The sequence below is a fragment of the Drosophila ficusphila genome, unplaced genomic scaffold, assembly GCF_018152265.1.
Source record: "Drosophila ficusphila isolate 14025-0441.05 unplaced genomic scaffold, ASM1815226v1 contig_106, whole genome shotgun sequence".
Taxonomy (NCBI): Eukaryota; Metazoa; Arthropoda; class Insecta; order Diptera; family Drosophilidae; genus Drosophila; species Drosophila ficusphila.
The window spans coordinates 13,534,002-13,558,063 of NW_025063993.1; the positions used below are offsets into that span (position 1 = coordinate 13,534,002).

Consider the following 24,062-nt stretch of genomic DNA (forward strand, 5'->3'; position numbering starts at 1 on the left):
GTTGATCGACGTTTTTCTTTTTTGCTTCCCGGGCAAAGTGAGAGTAAGCCCCCAAAAACTGGAAGTTGTCCGTCATTCTGATGATGGTCGTGACATCAATAAGTGGCATGTGTGCAGGAATCCAGGAGTGTTTGCCTGTGTGTGTGTGTGTTTAGGTTGCCCGCCTTTGTTGGCCTGATTGATGATGTCCTTCGAAAATGGCCACACAATGCGAAACCCATAAGTTGACAAGACAATTATTTTGCAGCCCGCTGCGTTTCCTTCTGCACAAATCAAATGGGATGACTATATCCCATTTTAAGTCAAATTGAGGCTTTATCTAGGAGTGGACACATTGTGTTCTATTTGAATAATAGAGATTCAATGAAATTATTGTGGAATGATGAGAATTATTGAGGTGAAACGTAATTAATCAGCTTATTGAGAAAGGATAGTAATGTTTAAGGAGTTCACAGCAGGGTTTCGTTTTGAGCATTATTACAAACGAACATGGAATGCAACTCAAATAAATAATAGGCAAAAGGCAAAATAATGAAATTCTTCTTAGCTACTTATATTTGGTTTATACCAAGTTTAATTAAAGTTCGAGTAAGTAAGAGTGAAAAGGCTTTTCTAAACAAACTTAAAGTAAAAGATAATGTTAGAAATAATGTTTATACTACGTATACGTTATCAGAGTTGTTCAAACATGTTGCAAGTGACAAGCCAACATGTGGTTGCACTGGAAGCGCCACCTGGCGATATTATATGGAAACTTATTGGTACTTCATCTGCTTGTGTAGGTGGCTTTGGGAAAATTATGAGTAGTCTGTCTTGTTTTTTAATATTAATGCATAAATATAATATAATAATTATATCAATTATATCTTATGATACATAAATTAAGATATATATATCTATGATATATCTTTGTTGATGGTAAAAATAAATATGGCACAGCTATCTGTACTTTTTATCATCTCTTAACAGCATCGTATTTTATATCTGAACAGTCGTCATAAAAATATAATTTATTTCTTTATGCACAAGTACCTCTCTTTTCTGAGTAAAACTACCCGGGTTTTCAATACACTCCCCAGCCAGTAGGCCGTTTCCGAGCCTCGTGTGAGTGCATCCGGCAGCAGATGCTGGATGTCGGAATTCCAGGATGGCGGGCAGGAAGTCCGCGTCCGCTCGAGTCAACACGGCGGTGCTATCGCTGATCCTGCAAGTGGTGCGATTCGAGGCTCGTGTCGTGTCAACGGCGTCGCCTTCAATGGAAGACGTCGACAAGTGGCTCTCGCACGGGCATTGAATTCGACCGGAGGCAACGAGGTTGGAGTAAGCCCACTTAACGCTAAGTGCAGTTGATTGCTGCTGAAGGCGAGCAAATATGCCATAAGTTCATAGTTCATAGTTCTACCAGTAGACCAAACAAGCTCCGGCACTAAGTCTTATTTGGAGGAGGAGCGGGCGAGAGCCGTGCAAATCCCCATCATTTATCATGCCCCGCCACGCATATCTCGTATCATGACTATATCGCTCGTCTGACAACAATAACCACTCGAGAGTCAAGCGAGAATCTCTAGCGAGCCAAATACTTACTCGTTTTTATAGGCTGCATACAGACGAGGCTAAAATGGTAAGTAAGTAATGGTAAAAAACAGAGTGTACAGTGTTTTAAACATATTAGTTTAGTTATCTAAAAGAAAATTAAATATATTAGGCCCTGGGAAAAGTTACCTGAGAAATAATTAAATATATTAAGCAGTTTTTTTTCTAAAAAAAGTTATGTAAAGGTAATTAAATATATTAAACTTATTGTTTATAAAGGTTATATGCTAGTTTTAGTTCAACTTACATTAAAAAAAATACCCTTCCCCTTTCTTTTGACCTTTGCTGTTAATCTACTCACTAGGCCAACACCATTGAAGCGTTTATTGGGAGTGGGCTAGAGCTCAAGTTGGGTTGTTTTATCCAGCCATTTTCGCAGGACATGCTCCACTGACCAGAAAGGATTACCACGGCAGAAATACTGGCAGGAGTTTTGAGCAAGGGCGACCTTTTCACCCGCGATGTTTGTGCTGTTTTATTAACGTAATGCACGGAGAGTGTTTGCAAATATTTGCCCCATCGGTCCATGTCGATTCATAAATTATGAAAACATTGCATTTATCGCCGCTTTAAGTGTCGCGCTGCATGTAAAATATGTTTTTATTGATATCACGCATACGCCGTGTCCTCCATTAGAAGCATCTAATTCCATGCGGTGCGTTCGAAAATGCTTTCATAAAATTGTCGATAATTTGTACAAATTATAGTTGCAATTGCAAGTGGCACCCTCGACCGCTTTTCCCCGCCGAATGAAGCTGTGCACAAATGTTGGTCGGAATTTATTTCCATTGTCGAGGTAGCGAAAACAATTATCGGGGAATGGAGTGCAAATATGCAAACAGAAATATTTCGGTTAAATATTTCGAGGGCTCCCTTTTGGATACCATTTGTGCCGCCGCATCCCTCTTTTGAAATTCCCAACTACTCCTCCCAAAATTTCTGCTTTGTTGGGCCACAAAGTCCGCAAGAGTGGCGAACATTAAATGAGATTGGCCAATAAGTGTGCCAGTTGCATGCTCACACTTTGCTTTTTCCCTGCCACGCCCCCCGCTGCACCACTCTGCACCGCCCTTCATTGCACCACAGCATTGTTGAATTTTTGGTTTGGCTGCAAAGTGATTTACGCAATTAAAATAATTTCATTCAAATGGTCTATAATTCAACTGGCATTTCATGCGGTTGCTGTAGCGGCCAGTTTATGCCTGACCACATTGACCGCGACCACGCCCCCGTTGACACTCTACGCCCCTCGAAAGATAATATTGTGCTGGTCGTGGTGTGTGCCCCAGAATCCTCTAAAATCAGGAGGAAGATAAGGATTTTTTGCATGTTTTTAACTGTTAACTAATGCTAATATCTGCTGCAATTGCTTTGAGTAATCCTTTTAAAACAACTGGCATACATTTCTTAGTTTAAAAATGTTTGTATAAATTTATAAACTAAAAAAAATTTTACTAGTCTCAACCCTAAGGTAATAAAATAGATGCACAGCCTCAATAAAACATTTGAACTTTGAATTTTATGTGTAGGCACGAGTGACACAATTTGAATTTAAAATGTAAGCCGATTTAAAAGTTTTTTTTGTTGTTTTAAACCTTTACGCAGACAAGCCAATACTTTACTCAGGGGACTAAGCTATTATTCCACACTTCACAGACTTGAAAATGACTTAAAGGATTGTAGAAAGGATACTATAAAAATGTAAGCTGCAAATTAAAAATATATATACCTAAATAGGCAAACAAAATCCTTTTCATCTATAACAAATCTGTACGAAGTGCCATTTCCCTAAAAATTCCACTCAACTTTTTCTGAGCTGGCTTCTCAAAAGCGCTCTCAAAAATAACAAGTATAAGATGAGTTAAGATGAGTTTCCGGGAAACAGTTCGTGGATATTCCTCAGTGTTTAAAACCAAAATACCCTTTTGCGCGGGCATTCGCGTTGCAATTGTCAATTGAGGAATTCATGCGGATTACACGTAAAGTATGTTGATGGCATCTAAATTTTCAGTCAAATTAGCGTGTGAATGCCGGCAAGGAATGCGGTCAAACGCGTGTGTACAGAATGTTTTTGTCAAATGAGAATGTGAAAGCGAAAATGTGAGGTCTGTGGCGCCGGGTAGCCTGTTTAAAACTGATTTTGCAGGCCGCACGCTGTGCTCGAATCAATATTGGGGCCCAAAACCATGGCTACTCTGTTGTGCTGCTCTGTTCCTGCGGCTCGGTGGCTCGGTGGCACGGGCAACAAATGTGTCTAATGCCCGCCATTAAGCAGAATCTATCAGGCCAAATTACATGGCCATGTCCGGGTTTTGGGACCCCAAATCCCGGGCCTATTCTCCGGATTTGGCCAACAACAGCTTGGCGCTGCGGTTGCTTAGGCAACCAGAAATTTGCATAAGCAGCGCGCATCAATTTGGACTCAAGTGAGCGTTATAAATATTTTTATGCCAACGCAGTCGCACAATGGCCTCAAATTCGGCCCTCAACTTTTCTGGGGCCTCATTGCAGTCGGCCGGATGGCGAATTGTGGCACTCAGAATACGTCGGTTTATTCAGACTACGGGTATTTGGGTTGCCTGCGGTCAAAGGCGGCCACAGACTCGCATTATTGTTATTATTTCGAATGGAAACGCAGACAGGCATGCGGATAAGCTGGGATTTGCGGCGCAGTTTAATAGAATTACAGCTGCACTTCTGCATTTCACAGCTGCCCATCGGGAAATAGTTAATTAATGAGCTGGGACACGCTGCACCTTCACTTTGCTCTCGGTTGCGGTTTCGCTGGATTGTTTGTCAGGGTTTACGGGCTCATCGGTGTTTCGAAATTGTGTAAACTATAATTGAGAAGTATTAAACAATAAGCTGCCTAGCTGTAAATACAATATATGAAAAAAATATAAAATAAAACGTAGAGATTTTCTTTAACAGTTCATTACAAATTAGGAAGTTTAAAATTTTAGCTACATGAAATATTCGAAGACAATTATTAATGGCCTGCAATAATTCAATACACTCATACGTTTTTTAAACTCCCACATCAGCATATCAAATATCCCTTGATGAATATATTTAGATATAGAAAACTTTGCTGCCAAGCAACCACATAGTTTTTAAATGCTTTTAGAGCAGCTCGGGCGTGAGCTGTATTTGTTTTCTCCTACGTGAATTGAGCTGAAAGTAATTAGAAAAGGAAGAATGTCCTGTGTTATTGCAACACATCAGCAGGACAACAAATGTAAATTGTTTTGAGTTGCTCACATCCGTACATCCGCACATCCGCACATCCGCACAACCGCACCTCCTTACCAGCACACCTCCTCACATCCGCACATCCTTACGCATACTTACGACATGAATGTCCTGGCCGAACCCCTTTCGAATTATCCTGCCTTTTGCCCAGGAGCAATCTGTTCGGTGCGCATAAGCTTCGGCTGTCCATGGCTTTCCTATGGCCTCTCCTTTTCCTTGTTTTAAGCCTTTTCGATTTATTTGCTGACCCAGTTTTCAACGCCTGCCATCCTGCCCTTGTCCTGCCATCGTCCTTCCATCCCTGTGTGGTCCTCCATCCTGGCCGAGCTGTCTATAATCCAGCGATTACAAGTGACACACGCATACGTTGCAGCTTATTTTTCATTTCTTCGACTGCCGCTGGAGGAGGTGGCAGCCAGCTGTTTGGGTTCCCTTGCAGTTTGCATAAATAATCGAGCGAGCGGCAGTGCCTTTAACGCTGCTAAGCCCCCCGAATGAAAACGCCACGGATGGGTTAATTTTTAAATAAAAAATTTTAATCGTATCGCTGTTTCTTCTCTCGTTTGTTGTTTTACAATAACTGCGGCGACAATCATTGCGCAAAAGACAAACAACAACTCCGTTTTCAATTTGTTTCCGGTCCTGTTGTTTGCCCTTTGTTATCCTTCCTATTTGTTTATTATTGTTAGGTTTTGCTATGTGTTCTTTATGATGTCATATTTATGTTATGCTTTCACTAGTTTGCCATTTAGTTTAATTTCAACAGTTAAAAGTAGTTCGTTTTACACAGTTCGATTGCTTTATTACAGCTAAATAACTATGTTGTTATCCACACATAGTTTTGTAAATTTACTTGTCTAATGCATAATTCTAGAGCTTCACTAATTAACTTTAATATACAGGAATTACTTAGATGACGGCCTACGAATATATGTATATACTATATATGTAGATTTATATACTGCGCTTTAAGGGTTTATGGCAAATGCTTGGGGGCTTATGGCATTAGCATTCCGTTGTGTTAGAATTCAAATTGGCTGGCATATGTTCTTATTCACACTTAGACTCAGTATATATGTGTTTATATGTTTTGTGAGCGACTGCTTATATTTTTGATTGGTTGCATTAACAATTAAGGGATTAGTTGCACTCAGAAACACAAGGAAGGGAAAGGAAATAGTTTCTCAGATTGAAAGTGGTTTAAGAAAATAAATTGCAGCATGTAATTAAGCTATAATTGTGAACAAAATATTTCTGATTTAAAAATATGGATTTAAATCAGTAAAGTTAATCAGTTTATAAATCGCTTGGCAATTAAGTCACTATTCTAAAATTACACCATCGAAAGTTACATTGACTATTACGATACAAATTTCCAGATAATCGGCTCATAAAATCAGCTTAACGGAAAACAAAAAAATTAGTTTTGCCTTTCTGTAACCGCAGCCAGCCAAATGGCAAGGCATAATTCCAAATTATGTTTCATTATAATTGTATCCAAACACAAGATGAGGGAAATAACATCACATTTTAATTGGACAAGCGCTCTCGATGAGTTTGAATTGGTTATTGCTTGATTTGAATAGCAAATGATGGTTAATTTGCAGGCTTGTATAAATTGTTCGAGACCCATGCCAATGAACTTGTTGTTTTATAATTATAACAATTATGAATTATATTATTTGCTGTGTATCAACAGAGTAGTCTCACTTTGTATCTTTCATCGGTAATGAAATACAATCTGATATTTGATTTTTTCACATTTTAATTTTAAATTAAATCAATTTGTTGTGTGGAATGAAAATTCTTTGTTATTATTTTTAATTATATTTCTATATGCTGCACAGTTTTGCCCTCTATAGCAATTAAAGTTTAAAAAAATACTCATACAAAATTACTCCACAGTTATTTCCCAGTTGGTGGTAATTTGACAGGACAACACAGAATTTAATTAAAGTTGCAAAACTAATGGAAAACCATTATTAGGCTTAGGTAAACTTTAACTGAGAATGACGTTTACATGTGATGCAGATACTTTAACAACTTAAAGATACTTTTAGATAAATATTGAGGGGGTTTTTAATCAATTTAAAATGTGGCAGGTTGACTTACCGTCGATTATAAAACTCTGACATTAATATCAATGCAATTAAAAATTAAATAAATTTTATTTTATGGGGCGAGTGGAAGAGAAAATCGAATTTACATTTGGTTGGTGGTAAATGGCGCAGTGCAAATATTTGCATGATATGGCAATCAATTTAAATGTTTTATGACTCACTGCTGCTCTCATTTTGTAGCTATTTGGATTTTTCTACGTTTTTTATCTAATTATTGAATATTGAGCCTGACACTGGCACTGTACACTCCACTTTATTTGATTATTCATTAATTTATTAAAAAGAGTCAGCGCCGCTGGCCATAGAGATTACTCATGCTCATAATTTTTGTGATACACATTTTTTTACGATTGCCCCACATCGGTTAAGCCGTAATTATGTTTAAATTTGTATTTACACACATCCTAAAGTAAATTTTGATTTTGTTTAAATATACACATTAAATTGTTATCAATTAGCTTACACATAGTATTATTTATACAAATACATTGCGTTACAACGGCTTCGGCAGCAAAAAGAGGTTGATAGGTTTTAAATATTTTAATTAACAGTGTTTAATAAAGAGATTTTTGTTTTTTTGTGAAGGAATAACATTAAATTTACAAATAAAATACGAAAAGTATGGATGGCAATTTATCAATCATGTGATAATTAGAAAATAAGAGTTTTAACATCACAAAAATTAACAATTAAAAAGAGTTAATATTTTATCTGCTTTAAAGCAATAAAATAAATGTTTGAAAAAGTTTGTAAATATTGTGTGGCTTGCGGAAGGTTTATAATTACTGTGAAAATAATGTTTAAAACAAAATGCATTTAAAAGTTCACGTAAAATAAAATGTTTGATCAATTTAAGTACTCAGAAACTAATAACTGAAAAGCCTTGGGTATTTTAACCACGCACTGCGCCGTTGTTCAGCAATGTGTTTGCTTTGAATACAAGTTTAAAACTGACATACTAATCGGTTGAATAGCAAACACTCAAAGGCTCAATCACACATTCAGAAATACTTATTCAAACACTCGCACACTCGCACACATTTCATGTGGCTCTTTAAATTACTCTATTTAGTTGGGGCTGTTGTGGCCTCCATTTGATCATCTGTGACAGGTCCTTTTGGCCAGCTCATGACCGGCAGCCTGGCGACAGTTTTTGACCGCAGGACAACGCTTCCTCGTTGTTGTTGTTGTTGTTGTTGTTGCTGCTGCTACTATTGCTGTTGCTGCTGTTGTAGTTGTGGCTGTTGTTGCTGACATTGCGGCGGTTGCCACACTTTCACTGGATGCACTTTCTCCTTCCGCTGCTGCAGCCGCTGGGAATTGTAGTTGCAGTGGTAATGGCGACGTTAATGACGCTGGCATTGCGGAGCCGCAGCGTTGACCGTAGCAAAGGACGATTCCCAGCAGCAGGACGATTGTCAGCCAATTGTACTGACAACCGGATGAGCCAGTTTGCATTGCCTCCGGATGTTCACCTGAAATTATGGCCCGAACTAATTTCAACTTTATTGCATTGTCTTGAGCTTACACGTTAAAGCGGTAAATAAAGGAGAGTATATGTATGTATATGTGTGTGTGCGGACAAGGACGAATTGTGTATGTGCATATATCCTTGCGACTCCTCGAGTCAGCGTGCCGTAACAGAATTGACCGTCTTTATTTGTTGCGCTCTGTTTGGCCTCGCATAAGTGTTCCTTTGTATGTATATGTGTATATGTGTGTGTGTTTGTGTGTGTTGTCTGTTTGTTTGTGTACGGTGCTTAAATATTTAATTAATGCTGCAGTGTTTGGTTTTGGGCCAAAGACTGCCGGAATGCCAGGGGAAATGGTCAGACATTTGTGATTTCTGCCTGGAGAAACTCGGTGTCAGTTGGAGCGTATGAAATATTTAATCATCAAACTGCCGACTGCTGACCGCCGAATAATTAGCTAATTTCTCTTAAGCATTCCTGGTGTGGCCCCCTGAATAGATTGATTTGCCAGTTGATTTATTTCCCTGAAGTGGCTGTTCTTAATTTCCCACTCCACTCTTTTGCCAAGGTAGGCAACACAATGCACCCGTTTAATTGCCGAAATGAAGTGGCTGTGTTAACACTGTCGGACACTCCAAGCCGGAAAGTGTTTGCACGCGATGCTGGGCAAAGGAGTGCCTACGTAAATAACACAAAACACCTTTAAGGACTCGTATCAATTACACGTGTTCAACTGGCCGAGTGTGTTGTCCTGGTAATTGATTGAGTTGAATTTTTCCAGCCATTAACCCTGCCATTCCACCACTTCAGTCACTGCTACCGATTGTATGTTGTGTTCTGTTGAACAATGTGCAAACAAATATGGTGGCCATGATGTAATACGCGGCGTATGCGTGATGAGCGAATGGGTTGTTGGCTGTGCTGTAATACACGGCGTATGCGTGATGGGGCGTCCCTCTACTTCGGAGTGGAGTAAACAGATTGCGTAGGCCGCTCGCTTCGAGTTCGGTTGCTGCTGCACAGCAAGATGGCCAATAAATTTGGATGATGCCCCCTAGTTTCAGGGCCTCCGGGCTTCCTATACAAACATATCACGCATACGCAATGTGGACCGGCGTGGGAAGCAGACATTGCGGCACAAGACAATGTATTTGTTGACAGCACTGGAATTATTAATAACGTACGTGGCGCACATAATTCATCATCAGCAGCAGGATCCCTTCGACCTTTCTCCAGACGCTGCATAACTTAAATTTCCCCGGGCCTTTGAGCCTGGCCAAAAACACAAGTCACAAGCCGGCTTAGCCAAACAAAGGCGGCCAAAGTGCACAGCAATGGGAGTGGAGAGGAGAAGGCAGGCTGGCAGTCAGAAGTTGAACAAAAAAATGCTAACTGAAATATGCAAAATTAGCGCTGATGGATTCTCAGGAAGGAAACGAGTCATGGAAGGATGCAGCTAAGCAACTACCGACTTCTCAGTTCTGAGTTCTCAGTTCTGAGTTCCTCGTTCCACACTGAAATCCCGCCCAAGGACGAAGGACGAACTGCATGCACGTAGTTTTGAGTGTTTTTACGAGCAGCTTTGCATACTTTGGCAGTATTTTTACATTTTCTTAAACGCGCTTTGTTTGTGCAGTTTATGCCGGATGACGGCTGACAGCCACTTGTTCTCCGCACTTTGCAAGTGCCTCTAAAGTGCCGCACAAAGCTGCGATTTGGTTTTGCTAAGCGCCATTCAATTACCGCCGCAATTGCCTCTCTTCACTCCTCCTGCTCGTCCTTTTCAACACTTGATGCGACGACTTCTTTCCGCAGTCTAAATGAAATTACACAGTTCATTAACGCGATTGTTTCGTGCCCAATTGAGCCCGTAAATATTAAATAATTTCCATTATCAAGAGCAAACAAGTGCAAATGGGCAGAAATGTTGATTGCCATTAATTTCTGTTTAACATGGCCAATGAGAAGCCGTTAGGAATCTGCCAAGGCAACTAATTGAATTACGGCTAAGAGGTTTTCAAATGTGTCAAGCTTAATTACAGAAAAAGTTATCAAAGCAATCAAATTAATAATTTGAATATTATAAACTAAGTAATTACGCAAGAGTTAACACAATTAATGTGTAACATGCTTACATATTTTTGATTTTCTACCTTTATATAAAATCTGAGTGCGAATAGTTATTTTGCTTATTCAACGCAATTAATTCTAATCCTTATTTTTGTGCTGAGTTACATAACAAACTCAAAACAAAGCTCGTAGTAAAAGGGTAGAGTTATGAAATTGTTGACTGGTCTTTCGGATAAAACAAAGGCACAACTGTTGAATAAAATATTTCGGAAAATTAAACCCAAATATGTGGACCAATTTAAAGCCCTACTAAATCTCCGTTTACCTTATCAAAAGCGTTTTGTGCAAACACAAGTTCTGGTTGCCAACTGAAATGCTTACTCCGTTTCCAGGAATTTATAGGACTTCAGTTTCCAGCAAATAGTTTAAGGGCGATGCACTTGTGTGTGTGTGCGTTTCTCCGCCCAGCAGGCGGAAATGGGTTAAATGTCCTTCGCTCGAAACTCAGACGGAGTCGAGCAGCTGAGCCGTTCCACTTGGTCTATTGTTTCACTTTGCGTGCTTTTCAATTATGCATTAAACAATCGCGGGATATAAAAACGCTTTGCTCCGGCTGCTTGACACTGTGCACATCCTGTTTGGGCATGATAAGCATTTCACGGACTTTATCGCTATGCAAGGAGCAAAAAATAAAGGAAAAAAAGAAGCGGAAAAAAAGGAGCTGCCCGTTGAGGTGGCGTTGCATTCCGCGGAGTCGCTCGCTTTTTTTCACTTTGCTGCAAGTTTATAAATAAAATGTGCATATGTGACACTCGAGCACGCAATGCCGTTGGCAAGGAGTTCGTTTAAAAGGGGGTGAGGGGAAAAGGGGGGCGGCAACAGGAACTGGGCGTGGCAGCGAATACCAGCGCGCGAACAAAAACCGGAAGCCATGCATTGCTCCGTTTTAAGCCCGCTTTTTCCCTCATACTTTGCTGCAACAACAAGTCGGCTTTATTATTGTTTTTGCCACACGTTGCGGCCGGCTAAAAGTTGGGGTTGTTTTTTATCCCGCGTTGACATTTACGTCGCTGTCATTAATTTTAAGCCGCACGCTTTTTGGTCGGCAGCCTCGAGTTCAAATTACGAGTTATCCGGCGGCGAAAAATAAGAAACTCCCACTCGCATTTGCATTTCGAATTTACCTAAGCTTCGCCGCGGGAAAATTGTTCAGCGAAATCAAGCACAAACTTTTCAGCAGGTTCCGTGATTTTCGTGGAATGCGATTACACGAATTAAGGGGTTTCCAGGGTAATATATTTGTTATTCTAAAGAGATAATATTTTGGGAATATAAAGGAGTTAAAAAAGATTGAGTTCTATAATTTTTCCTGACTTTTAGACTTTAAGGTTCAAGTTTTTAAAATATAATTTGACATCTAAACTTTGATACTTTCTATTAAATTTTTTTTTTGTTTCTTTATAATTTCTTTACAATAATTGAAATCAAAGTAACCACTATTTCTGTTGTTTTTGACATTTCCCAAAAAAATACTTTGTTGAAACCCATTCAACAGCCTTTTATCTACATTTATTCAGTTAAACAAAACACTGAAGACTCTGCCGTTATCAACATTACTTGCAACAAAGTGCCCTGAAACTATAAGAAAATTCTTTTGGCAAGAAGTGCAGGTAGAAAATATCTTTCTTGTACAAAACTTTCCCAAAAACTCGCTCAATTTTGTTTTAATCAGTTAAAATGCCTGTCTAAGCCGTAAAATGGAGACTGAGTCTCAGTGTCTCAGCGTTTCTCATTGAAAATGTAATTTAAAAGTTTTCATCTTCATTTTATTATACACGCACAGCCTTACATACTTATGGGCAATTTGTTGTTCTCTTTTATTTTTTCTGTGGATTTTGTTTTGATTTCATTTGGCACAAAACTATCTGGAAAGTTTTGAATTTAATGCGCAAATACGTATTATCCCCTCCCCTTGGAACCATTATATATATCTGTGTATTTGTCGGACATTTGTCTGACTGTAATACATTCTAACAATATTGTCGTTTGTCGCAGCTTCTCGTTTCGTTTCGTTTCGTTTAGTTGAATTTCGTTGGAAAGTTTTTGGACTGGTTGCCTGGCTGAAATAATAATTGAATGTCACTTGAACGACAGACAAGTTTTGGCTCGAGCCGAGAGGAAAGCGGGGCCCAAATACGAAGCCCAATCCGAATCCGAATCCAAATCCGGCGAGAAAACTACTACCAAACAATTTTGTCAAAGTGACAAAATGCCGAACGGCGGCAGCTAGCCAAAAAACTTGTTTTCACAGGCTTAGCCAAAAGTCTCTGGCCCAGAGAAATATATATGCATTTTATCAGCGGTTTTGCTGGCTTACGACTTTGTCGAGAAGTTCAGGGAATCATTTTTGGGACCAAAGGCCGAAGGGGAATTCCAATTGAATTTTGAGCAGCTGAAGGGGAATTTTTAATTGAGCGCAGGCAAATCTTTTGGCCCAAAGCAAACCGCACACATAGTTTCGTCAGTTTTAGTCGGATATCCAAAAGCCAAAGCCAAAGCCAGAAATCCAAGCCGAGTCCAAAGCCAAAAGCTGTAACCACATTTTAAGTCCCCGAAAGCGACTCATATAAATCACGAATGAATTAAGTGTGGCCTGACCTGTTACCACTGCTTTTCCTTGGATTTCCCGTGCTCTTTGTAGCTTTTTGTGTTCGCTCGCTTTCCTTTTCTTTATATATATTTTTTTTTCGCCTCCCATTCGTTTTTCTTTGATAAACTTGAGACGTGCGTCCTTGTGGATGCTCAAATGTGTGTGAGTGTGTGTGAGTGAGTAGGTGTTTGTGTGTCGGTGTGTGTGATTGTGAGTGTGTGGGAGGCGGCTGACTTAATGTTTGCGTAAGTCAGGACACCCACAACAAGGGATCCTGGAGAGCAGGATGCCCTTTGCCGTTCGTCATTTGAGTCATTGCGGTCAAGGCGTCTTTTCCCTCCCCCTCTCTCCACCCCCCTCTTCATTTCCACCCCCTTCCCCAGAATCCTTCACTGTCTTTGGCTTAATATGTGGCCGGCTGTTTTAATGCTTTATTTGCACGTGCTGACGTTTATCTCGACTGGCATTGCCACGCACACACTCACACACATTCGCACACGCTCAAAGGACTCGCAGGGTTGGATTATCGGGCAAAAAAGTTTGGCCAGGCCAAAAGGCGAAATGGAAATGGAGCCCGAACTTGCCAGACCAGAAGGAGATTACCCAACAAATTGTCCTGCTAATGTGACGCTCTCAAAGCGAATGGAAGGTGCAAATCTAAAAGTCGAAAAGTGTAAGGAAGAAGGAAATTTAAAGCACTAGCCACTTCAAATAAATTAAGGAGGAATTTCCAAAGGTTCTAGTTTTTACTTTAGAAATTTACAAAAGACAGTACTACAGGTGAATTCATTTGAATGTGGCTTGTTTTTTTTACGTGACGAGTAATACTCCCATTTATGAAAGACTGACCAATAAGTAAATTTTTTTTAAATATATTAATAAGGTTGTTGTTTTTGAAATATTTCATTAAATTAGCCGATAACTAAGATATATTGTTTAGTCACATATAAGTACGGTTCTTGTTAAATAGAATCATCTTAAGCTTTTCAAATAATTTTCCATTTTATATTTGTAAGGAAGATCATTCTTTGTGTAAAAATCTACCTCAGGAAATTGCGCATGCTACAGGGCAAAAGTTGGCCTTTTAATGAAATTAATTGAACACTGCAGCCCACTTCCATTTCACTTCTTTCCTTGGGAGATCCCATGTGCTGGCTCACGCAATTTACGAGTGGCAAATGTTTGCTGATTTGTTGAAACGTTGATGCACATTGGGCCACGTTCGCAGCGAACTTAGTGGGTGGTTGGGTGGCTGGGTGTTCGAGTGTCCTTGACAACGCCTTAGCCATTTGGCTTCGCATTCGCATTCGCCTTTGGCCTGCTCTTGCTTTTTAATGGGAGCGGGAGGCCGGCGAAAGTTTGTCCATGCAGCGCCTTAACGCCTTCGATGCCTTCTGCATGTGTATGTGTGTGCGTGTGTGTATAGTACATGTGTGTGTGTGTGTGTTGACCTATCAGTTTACGTGCCATTTAGCACTCAATTAAATTCGTACAGCGCAAACACACAGGAAATACCCAGAGCAGCCACCGAAGCAGGAACATTTAAGTAAATGTCCGCTCATCAGCAGGCAGCCAGGACGAAGGACCAAGGACCAAGGACGATACGGAGGGGAAAAAGGATTTGGCCTGGCTGTCCAATCATTGGACGGCTGCCTCTCAGCCCCGGCTATTAATCAAGGCAGTGAGCATTTGTTGAAAGCAATTTATTTCGTTATCGAATGGATTTGCCCGACTGGATGGCTAAAAATTATGCAGGCCAAGCGAAATGAGAAACTTTCTGGTGTGTCCTGCATTTGCCAGATTTTTAAGTCCAAGGATTTCGAGAAGCTGTCCGTTGCAAACGAATAAGTGATTGTTGTTTGCTCTAATTAAATGTGTGGAGAGAGCTTCTCCGAAATAATTCATATTTATCGATTGGCCAAATATTTTATTATTTAAATTGAGATTGCTGCCAGCTGGTTGCCGAGTTTCATTCGAAGATGACATCCCAGCAAACAAGTGCAGATAGCACTTGTTTGCTGATTTATCTGCAAGGCTTTTATCGTTCCACCGCCAGACACACTGGTCGAAAATCAAGTATACGCTATGTTGGCCTATTGCCCTATTGATTTTTGTCGCTTGATTAAACAACAGTAACCGAAGAGCTCAAATCTGAACGCGTTTTGCAATTGAGTTTCAGCATCGTGGCCATAACAACAGGCAGCCGGCAATCCAATTACGATCCTGTTTCTGGCCGCAAGAGCTGGACTCCTGCTGATTGGCCGACTGAGTGGCAGAGTGACTGGCCGAATGGCTGGCTGAGTGCCTAAATGATTGCCAAATTAGCCAAGAGTGCACTTAGCATTAAGTTCCAGCCTGCGGAAAGCGAAAGGGAATGGCGAACCCAGTCTATTGGATTCATTAACGGCCAAAATTCGCGGTCAATTTAAATCTACTTATAGCACATACGATGCGTGTTTGAAAAAATTATAAATTGTACTTATCAACATATAACTTTTTTGCTATTAAGCTTATAAACTTTAAAATGCAATATATGTTAATTGTTTATTATTTTATAATGGAGTCCTTGTTGCCATCACATGTAATATATTTAATAGCATTTACATTTAATAACAGTTTAAAAGGTCAAAGCACAATCATTACTGCAAATTCACAAAAGCTTGTTTTATCCAACCAAACTGGAAAGGTAATTTAACACCATTATTATTCAGGGCCCTCTGCTTGCTAACCAAATCCAGCCAGCCTGCCTTTCATTTTTGGACATTTTCGAGTAATTTAAAATTCAAGCCTCGGGCCAAATGTTCCAGCCAACTGCTCACTGCCCACTGCCCACTTAAATTTTAGTTAAAGTTTGGCCTGTCAATGTGCGCACCATTGAAACCTGAAACGGTGACAATTTTGGGGCCAAGAACTTTACCGTTTGCCGTAACAATATGTTGTGGCCGAATCCTGCACTCTCGCCCAGTATTTTGTGGCAACTTTTGCGAGCAAAACTTGCTGCTGGATATATCCTGCCCGATGCAGCATTTACCTGTGTGCGTGCCGCCTCAAGTGCTCCATAACTATACCAGTTGTATCCTGTATCTATTCGCCGTATCCCATCCTATCTGCCCCGCCTACCGCCCCCCCTCTCTCCTTGCCACGCCCCCCAGCCGTGCGTTTAGTTACAGAATTTTGTGGTAAGTAAAACATTGCAGCCCCGAGTCACATGACACACGCACACGACTGCAGATGGGAAAACCAGGCAACTAACCCGCACAACTTGCATTCTGGGTCATCTTTGGACAGGCCTCTGGGGAGGAGAATGTGGGTTTGCCTACACGGGAAAAACATTTTTGATTTATCCAGTAAAATATAAATAAATTGATTTTAGAAAAACATAAACGATTTTAGATAACTTCAAAATTTTTAATAAATTATAAATAAATAATAGCACAATTACTACTACTAATAAAAATATTACTATTTGATTTAATTCTTAATAATATAAGACCTTCAAAAATTATAACTTTTTAAATGAAAGCTAATTGTAAACTATCCTTTCCTTTCAACAGAAGAAACTTAACATTTTTTAAATACAACTTTTTATTAAATATCAACCATTTTCCGAGTGCAGTCCTTCTCCACCCAACGCAGCGTAAAAGGCGTAATGCACATCCTCTCAAACACAAAGTAGTATGGTAGTGTGTGTTCCGTGAGAGCATCGCTGCGGTACACCTCAAATATTATTACCAGCATTCTTACCGATATTGCCGTGTACGGGACACTCCACCCAGGAGGGTCTGCTGCCACTTGCATGCCAACTGGACATGTATTAAGGCCAACTTCAACTTGTTATCGTCGGACAGGCCACATCGAAACGAGCGGTTTGGGGCATGCCGATTGAACCATCGACGAAGGGCATGCTGGGAATTCGTTCGCGGATCGAACTTTTTTCAAGGACTACCTCAGAAAAAATGTAGTCTAGGATTTTTTGCTGCATTGAATGTTTTTATGAAGCAATAACTTGGGCAAGTCGTAAGACCTTTGCACTTAGAGGAATCTTCTCTTTAAAACAAAAGACAAAATGTGGATTTAAAGTCTTTAAAGTTGGTAATTTAGTCGCTTTTGCCTTCATTAAATTAATAAACATCTAGAAATAAAATTGTTGATTGAACAAAAAATTATATTCTCACGAAGCAGTAGTTAACTACTACCAAACATGTTTGTTTAATTTTTGAAAATTTATTTAAGGTGCAAAAAGTTGGTTTTCGTATTTTATTTTTATTTTTTTTTAAACTTTTAAAGGTATCCGAAATTCGAGTTTTTACGACCAATTTTATTTTTGGCATTTGATACAGAAAAGTTTGCTACTTAACCGAAAACATAAGACCGAACTTAAAGACTTTAAAGAAAGAGCCGGCGAGGCAGAAACTTTAATGCAATTCCAGGTAAACGAGTCCAAATTGATTACAGAAAGTTTTGCGGTCGGAGAGCAAAATGACGACATTTCTACAGGTGCAGCGAGTGCGGCGTGGAAAAACCAGAGTGAGTGCAGCGGCATAATGAAATATTACGGATATGCATCGCAAAATGTGGGAATACAATTACGCGTGTATGTGTATTGCCTGCCATACATACACACACACTCACACAAGAAAACGAGAGCATTTTTATTTAATTTTGTTGCAGCCGCGTTTGTTGTTGTTCTCTGAAGCGCTCTTGAAACTTTGTGCAGAGCACGCAGCCGAGCGCTTAATTTGCAACATTTCTTTGTCACAAGAACACAGCAACGAACAACGAGTGCTGCAACAACGGCGGCAACAAATGCCACGCCTTAAAGGCGGCAACCGGGACAACTCGCACATTGTAAATAAGATGTAATAATTTAAAAACGCAAAAACCTAACAAAAATAACAAAAAGGATTCGGCAGATGCCGTTTTTATTTTATGCGAGAGGGTTTCTCACAAAAGTCTGCAGGCAAAAAACTGAGAACAAGTGGCAGGGATTAGCAGCTAACCGATGTGGCAAATACTCTTGAAGATTTGTCAACAACTTGACAAAGGATTTGTTTGCTTCTTCAGGAGTTGACTTGAGATAGTTCAGTAGAAGCATTAAACTTTTTTGGGATTTAATATAATTTAAAATACTGTGTTTCCTTTTAAATAGTTTTAATACATATAATTCCGTCTCGATTTTATTTCTGGTAAGAAAACAGTTGCGCTTTTCACACACAAACCAAGACTTAAATTATTTTTTTTATTTACCCAATTTTTCTAAAGGAGTTCAATTTAATCAAAATAAATAAAATCAAAATAAAACGCTTTAATAAAATCCTTTTCTTTAAAAACACACTTCAATTAACCCAAGTCGCGGTTTTTTAACGTTCTTTACAATTCCTTGTTTATTAAAACGCATCTGGTGATGATTTTGCATGTTATTTTTCCTGCCAAAAACTCTGCGTAAGAGTATAGAAAATAAAACCCTTTTAAGCCACGTCGGTGCCGTCATCAGAGGCACCCACACACACACTCACATACACACACAATGCATGTTGCAATTGACAGGGAAGTGGCAGGAAAAAGGAGCAGCTGCCTTCCCCACACTCACACAAAAACGCACACACACACACACACTAACTCGAACAGAAGAAGAAAAGCGAGGCAAGTGGGAAAACGCATCCCGCTCCTTAACCCCACAATGCCCCGCCATTTACCACCGCTCGAAGGACGAAAAAGGAGCAGCTGCTCCTCGTGGCCAAAAAACCGTTTCGTAATTAAGTGCTGCCGGCAAAGTGTAGTTCGTGTGTGCATGTGTGAGTGGGTGTGTGTGTGTGTGCACTTGGCTATTGGTTGTGGGTAATGAGAGCCCCCAGGAGTGGGCGTGGTTTTAACCCCACAGCTCTCCCCTTTGGCCACCGACATATGTGCAAGCAAAGATCCCTGCTTAGCCATTTGTTTGCTTATTTAAGTTGGAGTCTGCTATATTTTTTTCAACTTTAAATTGGAAATTCTTTGTACAAACATACGAGAACTTCCTTACGCTTCATTATCACCGCGCTTAATCGAGGAACTTTGCCCTGTCCAACTTGAAACCGAGTGCTACTGTCTCGGCCTTCTGAAATTGAAAGCCCCAGCAAATTGGAAATGCAACTTTCAATGGGTTTAGCCTAGCAGGATGGCCAGCCAGCAGGCTCTAAGCGAAAACTGCGGTGACATTTCGATATCCACTGTCACAGGAAAAAGGGGTCGGAAATGGACAGAACTGGACTTTCCCCGGAAAAAGTTAGTCCATAACAAGAAGCGACAAAGTGAGCAAAGACAAATCGAAAACAATTGGAACAAGGCCAAGATATCGGGAAACTTACAAATCGATATCACCTCTGCGAAATGGGAGTTAAACGGGAACAAGGGAAACCCTGTTGATTTTAGATTTTTACTGTGCAGTGTTTAAAAGCTGGCAACTCTAAGGTTGTCTACTCGTTTTGACGTTGACACTGATAGTTAATATTGCAGTCAATTTCAATTTAGATGAGAACTATTTAAGGCAAATAAAAGATTCTGACAAAAGCAAGATGGAAAACAAGAAAATTAAGGAGGATAGTTCGGGATATAAAGATAATATTACCGTACGTTATATGAACCAGAACGAGAAAATAATTCTGCCTGGATAGGAGCGGAGGCAGCAAAGACTGCCAAGGAAATTTTGTTGGAGAAGCTTCCAGCTATGATCATTCGGAAGGAACGCCTTGGAGTTGAGACTGTGATTTCTGTTATCCATGAAGATAAAGGCGAAGAGAAGTTTCAGAATCAACTTTTGGAAGAGTATGAGTTGTTCAATAAATCAGATTAACTATCGAAAACATAAACTGTGGGAGATTTCTTTAACTTATAATGGCATTTGTCAAATGGATGTGGCTGGGCTTTCATGAAACGATGAAATTCATATATTTAAACACTTACATATGCTGGAGAATAATAGAAGTCGTATATTAAAAGGGTGGGGTTTTCTCATAAAATTTTCAACTGCCATTGCTCTCCATGCTCTCTAGCCAAATGTATAAAAATATAAGCCACGTAGCTGCTCCGCACACATATTAATGCGGACATACCTTGGCTTAAATTGTGTGTGTGTGTGCCATTTAGTTGAAAAGTAAGCACCGCTCGTGCAAGCTTACAAAAAAACATTTGAACAAACGAGGAAAAAGTGTGCAGAGCTTTTTTAGTTAGCGTCGAGCGTTTATTTTCAATTTGCTAGCGAATTATTCCCACGCCCCCTTTTTCGCACACCCACCTACACACCTACACACACACACACATGTAGATGGCCTCGCCCTTAGCCATTGTTTAAGCCGGCTGCTATATTTTAAGGTTATTTGCAGACCCAAGTCCGCGGCCTTTCCACTGCCATTTTCCTAGGGTTTTCCCAGCATTTTGCGAGCATTTTCCCGGCACTTCTTGCTGCTTTTTGGCTACTGGTTCTTATTCCGCTGGCGGGGCGTTAAGCAGCTTAGCAAAGCGCTGCCAACCGACATAAATTAAAATGGCCAACGCTGCTTTTCCGTTTGTTTCCTTTTTTTCGCTGCATCCGCTTACCTACACACGTACACCTACACATATACACCCACACACACTCAGACACACCTATGCCACCGCCACTCGTTTTGTTCATTTGCGTGGCAAACAAATCGCTCGAGCGGCAACAAATTGAGTTTCTTTATGATGTCCCATTTGCCGTGTGCAGGTGTGCGGATCACTCGTCCCACTTAAACAGTCTGGGCCATAAAAATAAATCCTGATTCGGGTTAAAAAAAAATAAAAAGTGTTCATAATAGTAAAAATGTAGTGAGGTAGAATAATATATAATTATCTGACAAAACAAAACAATATTTATAAATTTTTTATAAACAGAAGTGAAACAAAAGAAATAAAAAGGAAACATAACAAAAATGTTCAATCTGAATTGAAAAGAACTATAATTCTTAGTTAAGTATTTGTGTTATTATGTTATTAAATAAAACTTTGATAGTACAGTAGTATATTTTTCGTAAAAGCTTAAATATATTCTTATAAGCTTAAATTCAAACCTTGATTATGCAATAGTATATTTTCTATAATACTCCAAACGTGGTTTATCGCCCTATTATTTCAACCGCAATGGTAAATGCATATGTGTAGATTGGAATAAATGTCTGTTTGGGCGTAGGTTTTTGGGACAGTTTGCGAGATGATTTTTCATTGCGCCCTTTTTGGCTTTTCTTGGTTTGACTTGGCACTGCCATCTGTTTGGCCACCGGCGAATAATTTCTTATATCAATCACAATTAATTATGCAAGCCAGTGGAGCGTGTGTGCGGCCGGGACGCCTTTAAATGATATACGCTCCCACATTTTTCCTTATTAGATTATTCATGCAAACGTGAGTCGACATTGGCGATAGAGTTTCCTCGCCTACGGGCCTCCAAAGTGTAATTTCACGGGGGAAAAAACCCCCCCCGCTTTTTCTCCTTTTTTAAAAACCCTTTTTCCCTTTTTTTTTTTTTTTGTTTTTTTTTTTTGTTTCCCTCCCCCACCCTTGAGGAAAGAGAGCTGCTCAAGAAGCCAAGCAATTCTGACCGAGGCGCCAGGAGAGAAAATTTCCATTACGGTGGGAAAAATATATAAATAAAGATGAGATTTATGGCATTCGACAGTTTGTTTCCCTTTAAATTTTAAAAGTAATAAAAGCATGAAAAAAAATTCCATGTTTTCGTTGAACATAAAAACAACTTACAAGCATCAACAATAAAAAATACATTTTTTGTAAAAAGTAAAAGATGTTTCACAAAGTTTCTCCAAAGACAAACATCTTTTATTCCCAAATATTTATTAAAACTATTTAACACCGTTCAGTACCAGTCCAAACCTCATTGAGTAAAGACGTGCTATCGGCAGAACTTCGCGAGTACCATCAGTTACAAAAACAAAGTTCTACCAATTTTGGCAAAAACAAACAAGTGCGTAAAGAAGATTTCAAAAAAACCCAAGAACAACTATCACAGCAAAACCGCTACAAAAGTGCTCTGTGCAACGGGCGACAGCCCAAGCACAATAACAATGAATCGACCACCTGATCTAGATTACCCTGCACTGGGTAATAAAACAACAACTCTTGACCCGAAGTTCCTCATAATCTCCAGAACAGATAACGAGACTTTTGAAAAAGTTTCGATATTCATAATAAAAAGAGTTATTGAATTTACCTGCGGCGGAGAAATTGAAACATGCACTAAAACCAGAAACGGAACCCTATTAGTTAAAACCAAAAGTTCAGCACAGGCAGTAAAACTGCTAAAACTCTCCAATTTCCACAACTTCACTGTAAAAGTCACTATACATGAAATTTTAAACTCCTCGAAAGGAGTAATATACTCAAATGAACTACGGCATGTAGACGAAGCTGATATATTAAACGAGCTTAAGCTTCAAAGGGTCAACAATGTTGAAAAAATCTTCATCAAAAAGAACAACATTCTCCAAGAGTCTGGACTCGTAATTGTCACCTTCTCTTCAACGTTTCTCCCGGATACCATAATGATAGGATGGGAAAGAATAAGAGTTCGTCCACATATTCCACGCCCATTAAAATGCCGCAACTGCCTCAGGTTTGGACACCCCACGAAAGCCTGCAGGACCCCCACCAAAGCCTGCAGCAACTGCTCAGGAGAAGTACACACGCCAGACGACACTGAATGCGACAAACCCAAGTTTTGCATAAACTGCAAAAACGACATTAACAACGAATACAACCACAGTCCCCTAGATAAAACATGCCCAGCCTTCATTAAACAAAAAGAAATAATAACAATTAAAACACTACAAAAAGTCGACTACAAAACCGCCACAAAAATCTATCACACGCGCCACACCCACCAATCTACCCCGTACTCCAAGATAGCATCCTCCGAAAAACCTACAATCACAGAAAACCAAGCTCCAAAGACTGCCAGCACCGAAGGCACCAACACTAACACCAACCGTGAAATAAGGAACTACAACGACATTATCAATCCACTACCCAGCACTTCGTCCAAACTCATCAAGCAAACAACAAACCCCGGCATCGAACATATGGATACTGAAACCTCCGCAGAAGTCACCGCTACCCGCTCTAAAAATACAACCCTTGAATCCGATCGTAAGCTTAGAAGCCAAACTAAAGATAAATCAAATGTAATTTCCAAACCCTCCCTCAAGGCTAAAGACAAATCTGACAAATCTAAGCCCATAAACACATCAAAATTAGCAAACGAATTAAGCAAATTAGCCAATCGCAATAGCTCTGAAGAAGAGCTTTAAATAGTTTTCTTTTTTAGTTTATTATTGTTATTGAACTTTAAAAACTAATCGCTCAAACTAGTACTAAGTAATACTCCTTCCCCTTACATTATAATGCTTAAAATTATTCAATGGAACATCCATGGATATAGAAATAACTACATCGAACTCCAATCCCTGATCAAGACCTTTAACCCCCTAATCCTTGCCCTACAAGAAACACACATAACCAACTTTAACTCTCTACCCATTCCCATTAACTACACACTCTACCAACAATGCTGCACCAACTCTTACGGGGGCGCAGCACTCCTGATACATAACTCAATATCTCAAAGACAAATCTCAATCACCCAAGACTTCGAAGCAACTGGAGTCTCAATAGACACTAAACTTAAACTAAACATAATATCAGCCTACATTTCACCAACCAAGCCCTTTAACAGAAATAACTTAGAAAACGTCCTCTGTTTCGACAACACTCCCACGTTAGTCCTCGGAGACTTTAACAGCTGGCACCCCTACTGGGGCTCACCTAGCCCTAATGCCAGAGGCAATATTATTGCCAAATTCCTAGACCGTTCAGATTACATCTTATTAAACGACAAAA

The 24,062-nt window shown here is 39.7% G+C and overlaps 1 protein-coding gene across 3 annotated transcripts in view; it reads right to left on the minus strand.

The window, feature by feature from the left end:
- Nucleotides 1-5,359: 5,359 nt before the first annotated feature.
- The window catches only part of LOC108087536 (kin of IRRE-like protein 3), a 108,173-nt gene continuing 89,470 nt past the window's right edge, over nucleotides 5,360-24,062 (minus strand). For 2 of the 3 annotated variants that reach the window (XM_043209262.1, XM_043209266.1), the window contains exon 7: nucleotides 5,360-8,458. In XM_043209262.1, the coding sequence (XP_043065197.1) occupies nucleotides 8,064-8,458 (395 nt within the window). In that variant the 3' untranslated portion in view covers nucleotides 5,360-8,063. The remainder of the gene's footprint in view (nucleotides 8,459-24,062) is intronic. The other variant, XM_043209268.1, reaches the window with a different exon arrangement.